At 49.5% G+C, this 15422-nt stretch overlaps 1 protein-coding gene across 1 annotated transcript in view; it reads right to left on the bottom strand.

The window, feature by feature from the left end:
• The window catches only part of syne1a (spectrin repeat containing, nuclear envelope 1a), a 253359-nt gene that overhangs the window by 161029 nt on the left and 76908 nt on the right, over positions 1-15422 (bottom strand). Inside the window, 13 exon segments of the mRNA XM_087806340.1 lie at positions 1965-2129; positions 2194-2503; positions 6337-6509; positions 8167-8434; positions 8492-8644; positions 8704-8915; positions 8985-9097; positions 12141-12348; positions 12412-12609; positions 13325-13426; positions 13541-13723; positions 14068-14226; positions 15069-15222. Of these exon segments, the coding sequence (XP_087662466.1) occupies positions 1965-2129; positions 2194-2503; positions 6337-6509; positions 8167-8434; positions 8492-8644; positions 8704-8915; positions 8985-9097; positions 12141-12348; positions 12412-12609; positions 13325-13426; positions 13541-13723; positions 14068-14226; positions 15069-15222 (2398 nt within the window).

The following is a 15422-nucleotide window of genomic DNA, read 5'->3' as shown; positions in this document are numbered from 1 at the left end:
GTCTACACTTCACTGTGACTGTGCTCGTGTGGTCTACACTTCACTGTGACTGTGCTCGTGTGGTCTACACTCCACTGTGACTGTGCTCGTGTGGTCTACACTTCACTGTGACTGTGCTTGTGTGGTCTACACTGTTACTGTGCTCGTGTGGTCTACACTTCACTGTGACTGTGCTTGTGTGGTCTACACTGTTACTGTGCTCGTGTGGTCTACACTTCACTGTGACTGTGCTAGTGTGGTCTACACTTCACTGTGACTGTGCTCGTGTGGTCTACACTCCACTGTGACTGTGCTCGTGTGGTCTACACTTCACTGTGACTGTGCTCGTGTGGTCTACACTTCACTGCGACTGTGCTCGTGTGGTCTACACTCCACTGTGACTGTGCTAGGGTGGTCTACACTTCACTGTGACTGTGCTCGTGTGGTCTACACTTCACTGTGACTGTGCTCGTGTGGTCTACACTCCACTGTGACTGTGCTCGTGTGGTCTACACTTCACTGTGACTGTGCTCGTGTGGTCTACACTTCACTGTGACTGTGCTCGTGTGGTCTACACTCCACTGTGACTGTGCTCGTGTGGTCTACACTCCACTGTGACTGTGCTCGTGTGGTCTACACTTCACTGTGACTGTGCTCGTGTGGTCTACACTTCACTGTGACTGTGCTCGTGTGGTCTACACTTCACTGCGACTGTGCTCGTGTGGTCTACACTCCACTGTGACTGTGCTAGGGTGGTCTACACTTCACTGTGACTGTGCTCGTGTGGTCTACACTTCACTGTGACTGTGCTCGTGTGGTCTACACTCCACTGTGACTGTGCTCGTGTGGTCTACACTTCACTGTGACTGTGCTCGTGTGGTCTACACTTCACTGTGACTGTGCTCGTGTGGTCTACACTTCACTGTGACTGTGCTAGTGTGGTCTACACTTCACTGTGACTGTGCTCGTGTGGTCTACACTCCACTGTGACTGTGCTCGTGTGGTCTACACTCCACTGTGACTGTGCTCGTGTGGTCTACACTTCACTGTGACTGTGCTCGTGTGGTCTACACTCCACTGTGACTGTGCTCGTGTGGTCTACACTCCACTGTGACTGTGCTCGTGTGGTCTACACTTCACTGTGACTGTGCTCGTGTGGTCTACACTCCACTGTGACTGTGCTCGTGTGGTCTACACTTCACTGTGACTGTGCTCGTGTGGTCTACACTTCACTGTGACTGTGCTCGTGTGGTCTACACTTCACTGTGACTGTGCTAGTGTGGTCTACACTCCACTGTGACTGTGCTCGTGTGGTCTACACTTCACTGTGACTGTGCCTGTGTGGTCTACACTTCACTGTGACTGTGCCCGTGTGGTCTACACTCCACTGTGACTGTGCTCGTGTGGTCTACACTTCACTGTGACTGTGCTCGTGTGGTCTACACTTCACTGTGACTGTGCTCGTGTGGTCTACACTCCACTGTGACTGTGCTCGTGTGGTCTACACTTCACTGTGACTGTGCTCGTGTGGTCTACACTTCACTGTGACTGTGCTCGTGTGGTCTACACTTCACTGTGACTGTGCTCGTGTGGTCTACACTCCACTGTGACTGTGCTCGTGTGGTCTACACTTCACTGTGACTGTGCTCGTGTGGTCTACACTTCACTGTGACTGTGCTCGTGTGGTCTACACTTCACTGTGACTGTGTTTGTGTGGTCTACACTCCACTGTGACTGTGCCCGTGTGGTCTACACTCCACTGTGACTGTGCTCGTGTGGTCTACACTTCACTGTGACTGTGCTAGTGTGGTCTACACTTCACTGTGACTGTGCTCGTGTGGTCTACACTCCACTGTGACTGTGCTCGTGTGGTCTACACTTCACTGTGACTGTGCTAGTGTGGTCTACACTTCACTGTGACTGTGCTCGTGTGGTCTACACTCCACTGTGACTGTGCTCGTGTGGTCTACACTCAAAAAACTCACCATCACGTCCGAGAGCTTCCTCCTGATGCAGCCACAGTCTCCGGAGGCGTCGCTCCAGAGCTGCAGCTCCTCCCCTGCCGCCATCAGCCAGTCCGTCAGCTCCCGGACCGCCTCCAGGTACTCCTGGTGCTCCAACACCACGGTCTGCGCCAGGCGGACCCTGTCCTGCATCGTCCACAGGCGGGACCGTCAGTCACGGGACCCGGACCCGAGACCAGACCTTCCTCACCTCCACCAGAGCCGTGAGCTCGTCGAACTGCGCCTGCGGTCGCGCGCGGGCCCCGTGGCTGAAGCCCGAGTCTCCGGTCTTCTTGAAGAGCTCGCGGGCCTTCTCCTCCAGGCTGCTCAGACCCACCTGGTGGTCCTCCAGGTCGGCCAGCAGGGCTCTCAGGCGCTCCAACTGTGCCGCCTTCTCTCGGGGCCCGGGCTGAGGCGCGAGGGGGGCCCGGACCTCCCGGTCCACGGCCTCCATCCAGGCCCTCATCTGGGCGGCCCCCTCCAGGTACCTGGCCCATTGGGAGACGGTCCACTCCAGGCGGCTGAAGGAACGTTTTACATTCTTAGACCCAGAACAGGAACAAGAGACTAGGAACTAAAGACTGGTTAGTTTTCGCTGTAGATGAATTTCGGGTTTTTTTACCTTTACCTCGAAATAGCTGGACTAGAAAAGCACTGAAGCCTGGCATACCTCCCCCGAGGAGCACAGATCACACACAATATGTCTTACGATAGAACCAACTGAACACAGTCGTCAAAACGATATCAAAACAATCAAATAAAAGATGTTGTTTTAAGAAGGTTCTTTTAAAACCTCCTGATCTCATTCAAATACACGGAAAAAAACATCATTTTGAAGTTAAAATACTTCGATCATTCTTATGTTTGGCTCATCGTTCTCTTATCGTTTCAAATCAAAACAGTGAAGATTAAGATTGAGGACACGAGAAGAGGACACGAGAAGAGGACACGAGAAGAGGACACGAGAAGAGGACACGAGAAGAGGACACGAGAAGAGGACACGAGAAGAGGACACGAGAAGAGGACACGAGAAGAGGACATGAGAAGAGGACACGAGAAGAGGACATGAGAAGAGGAAGAGGACACGAGAGGAGGACACGAGAAGAGGACACGAGAAGAGGACACGAGAAGAGGACATGAGAAGAGGACATGAGAAGAGGACACGAGAAGAGGAAGAGGACACGAGAAGAGGACACGAGAAGGGGACATGAGAAGAGGACACGAGAAGAGGACACGAGAAGAGGACATGAGAAGAGGACATGAGAAGAGGACATGAGAAGAGGACACGAGAAGAGGAAGAGGACACGAGAGGAGGACACGAGAAGAGGACACGAGAAGAGGACACGAGAAGAGGACATGAGAAGAGGAAGAGGACACGAGAGGAGGACACGAGAAGAGGACACGAGAAGAGGACACGAGAAGAGGACACGAGAAGAGGAAGAGGACACGAGAGGAGGACACAAGAAGAGGACACGAGAAGAGGACACGAGAAGAGGACACGAGAAGAGGAAGAGGACACGAGAAGAGGACACGAGAAGAGGACACGAGAAGAGGACATGAGAAGAGGAAGAGGACACGAGAGGAGGACACGAGAAGAGGACACGAGAAGAGGAAGAGGACACGAGAGGAGGACACGAGAAGAGGACACGAGAAGAGGACACGAGAAGAGGACACGAGAAGAGGAAGAGGACACGAGAGGAGGACACGAGAAGAGGACACGAGAAGAGGACACGAGAAGAGGACATGAGAAGAGGAAGAGGACACGAGAGGAGGACACGAGAAGAGGACACGAGAAGAGGACACGAGAAGAGGACACGAGAAGAGGAAGAGGACACGAGAGGAGGACACGAGAAGAGGACACGAGAAGAGGACATGAGAAGAGGAAGAGGACACGAGAGGAGGACACGAGAAGAGGACACGAGAAGAGGAAGAGGACACGAGAAGAGGACACGAGAAGAGGACACGAGAGGAGGACACGAGAAGAGGACACGAGAAGAGGACATGAGAAGAGGACATGAGAAGAGGACACGAGAAGAGGAAGAGGACACGAGAAGAGGACACGAGAAGAGGACATGAGAAGAGGAAGAGGACACGAGAAGAGGACACGAGAAGAGGACACAAGAAGAGGACATGAGAAGAGGACACGAGAAGAGGACACGAGAAGAGGACACGAGAAGAGGAAGAGGACACGAGAGGAGGACACGAGAAGAGGACACGAGAAGAGGAAGAGGACACGAGAGGAGGACACGAGAAGAGGACACGAGAAGAGGACACGAGAAGAGGACACGAGAAGAGGACACGAGAAGAGGAAGAGGACACGAGAGGAGGACACGAGAAGAGGACACGAGAAGAGGAAGAGGACACGAGAGGAGGACACGAGAAGAGGACACGAGAAGAGGACACGAGAAGAGGACACAAGAAGAGGAAGAGGACACGAGAGGAGGACACGAGAAGAGGACACGAGAAGAGGACACGAGAAGAGGACACGAGAAGAGGAAGAGGACACGAGAGGAGGACACGAGAAGAGGACACGAGAAGAGGACACAAGAAGAGGAAGAGGACACGAGAGGAGGACACGAGAAGAGGACACGAGAAGAGGACACGAGAAGAGGAAGAGGACACGAGAAGAGGACACGAGAAGAGGACACGAGAGGAGGACATGAGAGGAGGACACGAGAAGAGGACACGAGAAGAGGACACGAGAAGAGGACACGAGAAGAGGACATGAGAAGAGGAAGAGGACACGAGAGGAGGACACGAGAAGAGGAAGAGGACACGAGAGGAGGACACGAGAAGAGGACACGAGAAGAGGACACGAGAAGAGGACACGAGAAGAGGACACGAGAAGAGGACACAAGAAGAGGACACGAGAAGAGGACATGAGAAGAGGACACGAGAAGAGGACATGAGAAGAGGAAGAGGACACGAGAGGAGGACACAAGAAGAGGAAGAGGACACGAGAGGAGGACACGAGAAGAGGACACGAGAAGAGGAAGAGGACACGAGAGGAGGACACGAGAAGAGGAAGAGGACACGAGAAGAGGACACGAGAAGAGGAAGAGGACACGAGAAGAGGACATGAGAAGAGGAAGAGGACACATGAGGAGGACACGAGAAGAGGAAGAGGACACGAGAAGAGGACACGAGAAGAGGACACGAGAGGAGGACACGAGAAGAGGAAGAGGACACGAGAAGAGGACACAAGAAGAGGAAGAGGACACGAGAGGAGGACACGAGAAGAGGACATGAGAGGAGGACACGAGAAGAGGAAGAGGACACATGAGGAGGACACGAGAAGAGGACACGAGAGGAGGACACGAGAAGAGGAAGAGGACACGAGAAGAGGACACGAGAGGAGGACACGAGAAGAGGAAGAGGACACGAGAAGAGGACACGAGAAGAGGACACGAGAAGAGGACACGAGAGGAGGACACGAGAAGAGGACACGAGAGGAGGACACGAGAAGAGGACACGAGAAGAGGACACGAGAGGAGGACACGAGAAGAGGAAGAGGACACGAGAAGAGGACACGAGAAGAGGACACGAGAGGAGGACACGAGAAGAGGACACGAGAGGAGGACACGAGAGGAGGACACGAGAAGAGGACACGAGAAAAGGACACGAGAAGAGGACACGAGAAGAGGACACAAGAAGAGGAAGAGGACACGAGAGGAGGACACGAGAAGAGGACACGAGAAGAGGACACGAGAAGAGGACACGAGAAGAGGACACGAGAAGAGGACACGAGAGGAGGACACGAGAAGAGGAAGAGGACACGAGAAGAGGACACAAGAAGAGGAAGAGGACACGAGAGGAGGACACGAGAAGAGGAAGAGGACACGAGAGGAGGACACGAGAAGAGGAAGAGGACACATGAGGAGGACACGAGAGGAGGACACGAGTAGAGGACACGAGAAGAGGACACGAGAAGAGGACACGAGATTATTAAAGGTGCCACACACACTCGTGTGGAGAGTAAGGCTCGATTCATATTCTCAGTTCGACCACTACACTACACTACACTACACTACCGAGCCTAAGTGCTTGCTATCAAGTGTTGTCACCTGGACACACACCCTTCATTCCCACGACCATCTGTTACCTCCACACACACACACCACACTAATATCCGCACACACACACACACACACACACACACCTGCCACCGCTTCAGTTGCCCCATGTGACGTCCACTGTTTGCCGCCATTTAGTCCCTAATGAGATCTGCTCCTCCAGGAGGGCCTGATCGCTCCACTAAACCCACCCTGGGCACGAGTGCCCGCGAGCCCCGGCACACACACATCCATCTTCTTCTCAGGCGCCAGAAGGACACGTGGAGGGAGATGTTACGTACCTGTGGCAGCTCATGGCCGTCACCAGCAGGGTCGCCCAGGCGTCCGCCGCCTCCTGGAGCTGCGAGCGAACCACGTCCTTCCAGGCGGAGGCGTCGCGGCGCAGCGCGAGCTCTCCTTTGCCCGCGGCCATGTTGAGCTTCACCTCGCCCTCCATCTTCAGGAGCAGGATGTCCTGCAGAACACAGTGTTGACCCTGTGAGCAGAAGGTCTTCGGAACACAGACAAAGACACGACTTCTGAGGGAAGAAAACAGATGAAAGATCCAACAACAACAATCCAGTTCCTCAGCATCAGATTCTATCCATCCATTTATTTATACATCCATCCATCACACCCTCCATCATCCATGCATCTATACATCCATCCATCCATCCATCCACCTATCCTTGCATCCATCCATCCTTGCATCCATGCATCCTTGCATCCATGCATCCATCCACCCATCCTTGCATCCATCCATGCATCTATACATCCATCCATCATCCATCCATCCATCCTTGCATCCATCCGTCCATCCATCCATCCATTCACCTATCCTTGCATCCATGCATCCATCCACCCATCCTTGCATCCATCCATGCATCTATACATCCATCCATCATCCATCCATCCATCCATCCATCCATCCATCCGTCCATCCATCCACCTATCCTTGCATCCATGCATCCATCCTTGCATCCATCCATGCATCTATACATCCACCATCCATCCATCCATCCATCCATCCATCCATCCTTGCATCCATGCATCCATGCATCCATCCATGCATCTATACATCCATCCATCATCCATCCATCCATCCATGCATCCATCCATCCATCCATCCATCCATCCTTGCATCCATGCATCCATGCATCAATCCACCTATCCTTGCATCCATGCATCCATCCATGCATCTATACATCCATCCATCATCAATCCATCCATCCATCCATCCATCCATCCATCCATCCACCCATCCTTGCATCCATCCATGCATCTATACATCCATCCATCCATCCATCCATCCACCCATCCTTGCATCCATCCATCCATCCATGCATCCATCCATCCATCCATCCATCCTTGCATCCATCCATCCATCCACCCATCCTTGCATCCATCCATCCATCCATCCATCCACCCATCCTTGCATCCATCCATGCATCTATACATCCATCCATCCATCCATCCTTGCATCCATCCATCCATCCATCCATCCATCCATCCATCCATCCTCGCATCCATCCATCCATCCATCCATCCACCCATCCTTGCATCCATCCATCCATCCATCCATCCACCCATCCTTGCATCCATCCATGCATCTATACATCCATCCATCCATCCATCCATCCATCCATCCATCCATGCATCTATACATCCATCCATCCATCCATCCATCATCCATCCATCTGTCCATCCATCCATCCATCCACCCATCCTTGCATCCATCCATGCATCCATCCATCCTTGCATCCATCCATGCATCCATCCATCCATCCGTCCATCCATCCTTGCATCCATGCATCCATCCATCCATCCATCCTTGCATCCATCCATCCATCCATCCTTGCATCCATCCTTGCATCCATCCATCCATCCATCCATCCACCCATCCTTGCATCCATCCATCCATCCATCCATCCATCCATCCATCCATCCATCCATCCATCCACCTATCCTTGAGACTGTTCCTTCAAACCCTCTGAGGATCACACAGAAGGAAGAGCATGGATCCAGTTCCTCAGCATCAGTTTAGAGAATCCTTGACTTGCATCAAATCTTCACCCGTGGATCTTGAAACAAGTCTCTGTCGCTTCGATCATCAACCCTGAAGACTGCAGTACCTGAACGGTCTCCAGCCTCTGCTCCAGCTCCTCTTTGGTGCCCATGGTGCTGTCCGCGGTGCCCAGTCTCTCCTGGATCTGCTCCAGCCAGGACCACACCCCCTGCAGGGTCTCCCTGAAGGCCTGGCATTCCTGACAGGCACGGAGCTTCTCCCTGGCTTCCTTCAGCAGACTCTGGTGTTCCATTCGAAGCTGCTCGGCTCCACCTGATCCTGGACCTGCTTCGGCCAGAGACCGGGCCTCCTGGCTGAGCCGCTCGACGGAGCCCCTGTGAAGAAGACCTGTTGGAACATCTCAGAACTAACGAGGCCACGCGGAGACACACCGTCTGGACAGCAGCTCCTGGTGGATGTTGTCGACTCTCTCCAGCTCTCCTGCAGATGTTTCCTCGCTCTCTTCGCCAACATCTGGTTCCCTCTTGAGCTCCAGTTCCTTCTGCTTCAACCAGCGTCTCAGCTGGTCCACGGCTGCGGCAGAACTGGAGCGTGGCATGTTCTTGAGTCGTTTACGTTCCACACGTGGCTGGTGAAGACCTACCTCTTGAGGAGCTCCATGGATTCTTCCAGGTCTTCTTGGCTCTGAGAACAGCGACTCAAGAAGTCCGTCCAGACCTGCTGGCATGAGCGGAGCTGCTCGTGGATCTGAGCTGCCTCGACTCTTGAGACGTGGAGCTGAAGCCTCTGAGCTTCTTCACGCAGCAGGGAGAGACGTTCCTCGGCCTCAGACCTCCGCTCGGGCGACACCTGTTGCTGGAGAGAAGACCACTTCTTCTTTCCTATCTTGACAACATCAGAACACTCGTGTTGGAGCAAAAGTACCTTCAGTCTCTGCAGCTGGTCCTCCAGGACGTCCAGGTCTCCGGACGGACTGCAGCATCCTTCCAACTCTGCCGTGAGGTTCTGCAGCGAGCGGTGGAACTCCTGCACCAGGCCTGTGCAGAAACAACGAGTTTGAAGAGCAAGCCGAAGGCTGGAGGAGCGTCAGATGCACCGACCGGGGCGGGTCCGCTCAGCATCAGCACCGCGTTGCCCCGGCAACGGGCCCAAAATGAGTCCCACAAGGACCGGTGTGACGAGAGCAACATCAGTCCCCGAGGCACAGGTGTGTGTCTGAGCGATTGTGGCGCTAACCCGGCGCTAACCCGGACGAATGACATCATCTCCCCGTCCGCCGTTACCGCGGGTGATTACGGCTCTAAGTGCTTTTGCAAATCTGCTCCAAGAAATGTTTTAAATCCGTAACATTCGAGGGAAAAGACATTCGTATGAAATATTCAGGTCGAGCCTCAACCTCCTGACATCGTAATAGAACACCTTCCCTCTCGGCGCCGCCATTTTTAAACGAACCACGAAGACAAACTAATGAGTGACAATCAGGTTCATTTATCGCTTGTTAGCGAGTGTTCTTTCGGGATGAAAACACAGATGTTTCTTGAAGGAGTCAGTAGATCATCAAACACTGATGTTTCTTGAAGGAGTCAGTAGATCATCAAACACAGATGTTTCTTGAAGGAGTCAGCAGATCATCAAACACAGATGTTTCTTGAAGGAGTCAGTAGATCATCAAACACAGATGTTTCTTGAAGGAGTCAATAGATCATCAAACACAGATGTTTCTTGAAGGAGTCAGTAGATCATCAAACACAGAGATGTTTCTTGAAGGAGTCAGTAGATCATCAAACACAGATGTTTCTTGAAGGAGTCAGTAGATCATCAAACACAGATGTTTCTTGAAGGAGTCAGTAGATCATCAAACACAGATGTTTCTTGAAGGAGTCAGTAGATCATCAAACACAGATGTTTCTTGAAGGAGTCAGTAGATCATCAAACACTGATGTTTCTTAAAGGAGTCAGTAGATCATCAAACACAGATGTTTCTTAAAGGAGTCAGTAGATCATCAAACACAGATGTTTCTTGAAGGAGTCAGTAGATCATCAAACACAGATGTTTCTTGAAGGAGTCAGTAGATCATCAAACACAGATGTTTCTTGAAGGAGTCAATAGATCATCAAACACAGATGTTTCTTGAAGGAGTCAGTAGATCATCAAACACAGAGATGTTTCTTGAAGGAGTCAGTAGATCATCAAACACAGATGTTTCTTGAAGGAGTCAGTAGATCATCAAACACAGATGTTTCTTGAAGGAGTCAGTAGATCATCAAACACAGATGTTTCTTGAAGGAGTCAGTAGATCATCAAACACAGATGTTTCTTGAAGGAGTCAGTAGATCATCAAACACAGATGTTTCTTGAAGGAGTCAGTAGATCATCAAACACAGATGTTTCTTGAAGGAGTCAGTAGATCATCAAACACAGATGTTTCTTGAAGGAGTCAGTAGATCATCAAACACTGATGTTTCTTAAAGGAGTCAGTAGATCATCAAACACAGATGTTTCTTGAAGGAGTCAGTAGATCATCAAACACAAATGTTTCTTGAAGGAGTCAGTAGATCATCAAACACAGATGTTTCTTGAAGGAGTCAGTAGATCATCAAACACAGATGTTTCTTGAAGGAGTCAGTAGATCATCGAACACAGATGTTTCTTGAAGGAGTCAGTAGATCATCAAACACAGATGTTTCTTGAAGGAGTCAGTAGATCATCGAACACAGATGTTTCTTGAAGGAGTCAGTAGATCATCAAACACAGATGTTTCTTGAAGGAGTCAGTAGATCATCAAACACAGATGTTTCTTAAAGGAGTCAGTAGATCATCAAACACAGATGTTTCTTGAAGGAGTCAGTAGATCATCAAACACAGATGTTTCTTAAAGGAGTCAGTAGATCATCAAACACAGATGTTTCTTAAAGGAGTCAGTAGATCATCAAACACAGATGTTTCTTGAAGGAGTCAGTAGATCATCAAACACAGATGTTTCTTGAAGGAGTCAGTAGATCATCAAACACAGATGTTTCTTGAAGGAGTCAGTAGATCATCAAACACAGATGTTTCTTGAAGGAGTCAGTAGATCATCAAACACAGATGTTTCTTGAAGGAGTCAGTAGATCATCAAACACAGATGTTTCTTGAAGGAGTCAGTAGATCATCAAACACAGATGTTTCTTGAAGGAGTCAGTAGATCATCGAACACAGATGTTTCTTGAAGGAGTCAGTAGATCATCAAACACAGATGTTTCTTGAAGGAGTCAGTAGATCATCGAACACAGATGTTTCTTGAAGGAGTCAGTAGATCATCAAACACAGATGTTTCTTGAAGGAGTCAGTAGATCATCAAACACAGATGTTTCTTGAAGGAGTCAGTAGATCATCAAACACAGATGTTTCTTGAAGGAGTCAGTAGATCATCAAACACAGATGTTTCTTAAAGGAGTCAGTAGATCATCAAACACAGATGTTTCTTGAAGGAGTCAGTAGATCATCAAACACAGATGTTTCTTAAAGGAGTCAGTAGATCATCAAACACAGATGTTTCTTAAAGGAGTCAGTAGATCATCAAACACAGATGTTTCTTGAAGGAGTCAGTAGATCATCAAACACAGATGTTTCTTGAAGGAGTCAGTAGATCATCAAACACAGATGTTTCTTGAAGGAGTCAGTAGATCATCAAACACAGATGTTTCTTGAAGGAGTCAGTAGATCATCAAACACAGATGTTTCTTGAAGGAGTCAGTAGATCATCAAACACAGATGTTTCTTGAAGGAGTCAGTAGATCCATCAAGAACAAAGAGAGAGAAGATGGTTCCAAAGCTTAGGAGCAACAGCCTGAAAAGATTTCTCTCCTCTGGTCCTGAAGTTCAGGAACCATAAGTAGATTCTGATCCACAGACCTCAGAGCCCGAGCTGGGGTGTAAGGCTGGATCAGAAACAAACTTGTGATTTTAGTTGAAGTTCGTGTTTGCATTAATCAATAGTATTTGGATCAATACATAACATTTGAGTGTTTAATAATAACATAGTAAAATATGCTACGAAACTAAGCTAACAAAGCTAAGACTGCGGATCAAAAAGCTACCGTTGAGGCGGAGCTTCAGTCCGTCCTGCAGGTCCACTCGGGTCCTGGTGCAGCGCTTGGCCACGGCTTCCGTCCGCTTGCCGATGGACGTCAGGTCCGAAGAGAGTCGGGTCAGTTCTTCAGAGGGGCAGGACCGGCACAGCGTGTTCAGGACGTCTCGCGCCGAGTCCATGTCGGCTCTCTGGAGCTGGACCACAGCCTGCAGGTCCTGCAGCAGCAGCAGCAGAGACACGTTGACCGTGAACACAGTCCAGAGAACGTCAAGAAGCACCTTCACTGTAACGAGGTCTTCAGGCACATCGCCGAGGCGGGCCAAGGACCGCTCAACGTCCTCCAGTCGCTCGGCCGTGAGGGACACCAGGTCTTCCAGCCGCTGTTTTTGGAAAGTGAAGTAGGTCAGCGTGTGTTTGGCCTGGTTGAAGACTTCCTGTGCTTGAGCCATTTTCCTCTTCATGTCAGACTCCAGAACCTGCAGAGACACATGATTAAAAGACACTTGATCAGAATGAAAGTCAGATTCATAAATGTCCTTCACAAACTGTGGAGAGGATTTGGCAGAGAAACCATTTGCTTGTTATTATTGTTGAACAAGATGAAGCTCCAGCTGTTATTTTCTGGCACAATAATGTACACAAATGTAGGTTCCTGACGTACAAACAAGTAAGTAAGTAAGTAAGTAATATTTATTTATATAGAGCTTTTCCAGACCAGGGTCACAAAGCGCTCAAACAATACTCAAAAAAGTACATACTTTAAAGATCAAGATAATACTGAGAACAACACAGGAGTTCCAGAAATTCAAGGAAAAGCCTGAACAAATAGAAACGTCTTAAGATGTTTCTATTTGAACAAGAGACATGTCTTTATCAAATACAACACCCAGGTTTCTCAGGCTCAGTTTGACAGACTGACCTAAGTCACCCAAGTACTGACTCAACCCTGGAATCTTATCATCAACAATCACCAGAGTTTCAGTTTTGTCCACATTTAGCTGCAAAGTGTTTTCACTCATTGTTTGATTTCTAGCAACAATTGACTAAGTTCAGCTTCTGGGGCTCAGTTGATCATGATATTGAGAGAGAATAGAAGGTTTATTGGTGGTTTTGTTTCTAAATGGATAAAAGAATAGAAATATTTCATTGTTTTGACTCTTCAAATGGTTTCAGAAAACAAAGATGAATCACCTGCATCTGTAAAGGTGTCTCCGACAGCTTGGCCTGATCCTTGAGCATCAACAGTCTCTCCTGCAGGACTTCCATCGCTCTCTCCCTCCTCTCAGCCTCTTCCTGCAGACGAAGGATCATTCAACGAACCTCTCGTGAACATCAACATTACAGCCTGATTCCTCGCCGCCCTCGAGGAACAATCAAACCACAGCAGCTCTTTCACAGAACGCTGACCTGGAAGGCGACCAGACGCGCCTCCGTCTTCTCCACGTCGCTGAGGTCGGCGACGCTCGCTCTGAGGTCGGCGCTGGCGCTGACCGTCCACTGGTTCACGTCCTCCTGCAGGACCTGGAGGTCGCCCCACAACGACACGCAGTAGCCCACCCTCTCCTGGTTGGTCAGCAGCGCCTCCGACACCTGGAACGACAACTTTAGCGCGCGAGGCAGAAGAGACAGATTGACGGACGTGGGCGAGAAGATCTGAAAGAGATAACACGTCTAGACTTGTTTATCTTTTGTGACAGGCTTGCCGTTAATCTCACTCGAGGAAGAAAGTGTGAATCGTTGTAATTCACAGTTCTTGGAAAAAAAAGATTGTTCAGGGCTTTAAATGGATTTTAAGTAAACGACCTTCATTTCCTGGTTATTACGAAGCTCTGCTTGTGATTCACGAGTTAAAAAAAGGCGATTCATCACGTGGAGAATCACTAGAACCACGAGGACGCCGCCATTTAATGACAGCGGTTAAGTGCAGCACTGACCTCCAACCACCGGTCCCTCAATGCGGCCATGTCCGCGTGGATGGAGCTCATCTGGCAGCTGGGGATCTTCTCCAGCTCCCTCTGGAGGTCCTCAACGGTGGTGATCAACTGGTCCATGTCCACCTGCTTCTCTCTCAGCTCACACAGCAGCGCCTGATGCTGGAGGAGGAAACACGCGAGTCACGTTCATGGACCTTGTCAAGGTTCTTTTTCTTCTATAGTTAAGAAACATTTATAAAATCAAACATGCAGGTAAGTAAGTAAGTAACTTTTATTTATATAGCGCTTTTCCAAATTATCGGTAACTCAGGGGACAATTACATCAAATACTTTGATAAAAGCCTACAAGGAAGGACGTCATCTGAGCAAGAGGAGGGTTTCATCTTGTTCACTAGTGATGAAATATCATCCAAAGATACAGCAGTGAAGGAAGACCAAGAGGAGGAGAGGGGCTCAGAGACAGCAGTGAAGGAAGACCAAGAGGAGGAGAGGGGCTCAGAGACAGTAGGGGTTCCAAACAAAGGGGGAAAGATTTTCTCTTTGATCAATTTAATTTTGTCAGTAAAAATCTCAACAATCATTGCTGTCAGCTTCACAGAAGACATGATTTGAGGAGCAGGAGACACGAGAGAATTAATGGTGTTCAACAACACTTTGGGGTTTTTCTTATCACGTCACGTCTTAAACACGTCAATGATGGCAAAACTAAACCCTTTAAACGACGGAGCATGAAATGAAAAGGACTTGAAGTCAATGTCCTGGTGTTTGCTGTGACTTGAAGGTTCCTGAAGTGAAACTAAACTAATATTCATCCACGAGAGTCAAATGTGTGAAGCAACACTGAACTTCTAACACCAATAAAACCACTTTGACACTCCCTCTCAGTGAACTCATCACCATGTGTGGCCACAACAATGGCAAATAAATAAGCTCAAAGGTTCTCTAGATGGTTGAGTTTAATGTGTTCAAGGAAACATCTCGAGGAGTAACACTGGACTCACGCGGGCGAACAAGAGCCGGGCCTCTGGAGCGTCATGGTTCTGGTCCAGCAGGACGTTGGCAAGAGAACCAGCATCTTCTACTGTTCCTCTGAGGACCAGCATCGGCTGCTGGAACTGGCGGAGAAGATGGATCACGGCTCGACTCTGTTCTCGCCTGGAAGGACATGGAGATCAGGACAGGAACAGATCAGGACATGGAGATCAGGACATGGAGATCAGGACATGGAGATCAGGACATGGAGATCAGGACATGGAGATCAGGACATGGAGATCAGGACATGGAGATCAGGACATGGAGATCAGGACAGGAACAGATCAGGACATGGAGATCTGGACAGGAACAGATGTTCTAAC

Source organism: Callionymus lyra, chromosome 13 (assembly GCF_982586985.1).
Source record: "Callionymus lyra chromosome 13, fCalLyr1.hap1.1, whole genome shotgun sequence".
Taxonomy (NCBI): domain Eukaryota; kingdom Metazoa; phylum Chordata; class Actinopteri; order Syngnathiformes; family Callionymidae; genus Callionymus; species Callionymus lyra.
Note: the sequence above shows the minus strand (reverse complement) of the source record. Positions and strands in the feature narration are given on the sequence as shown.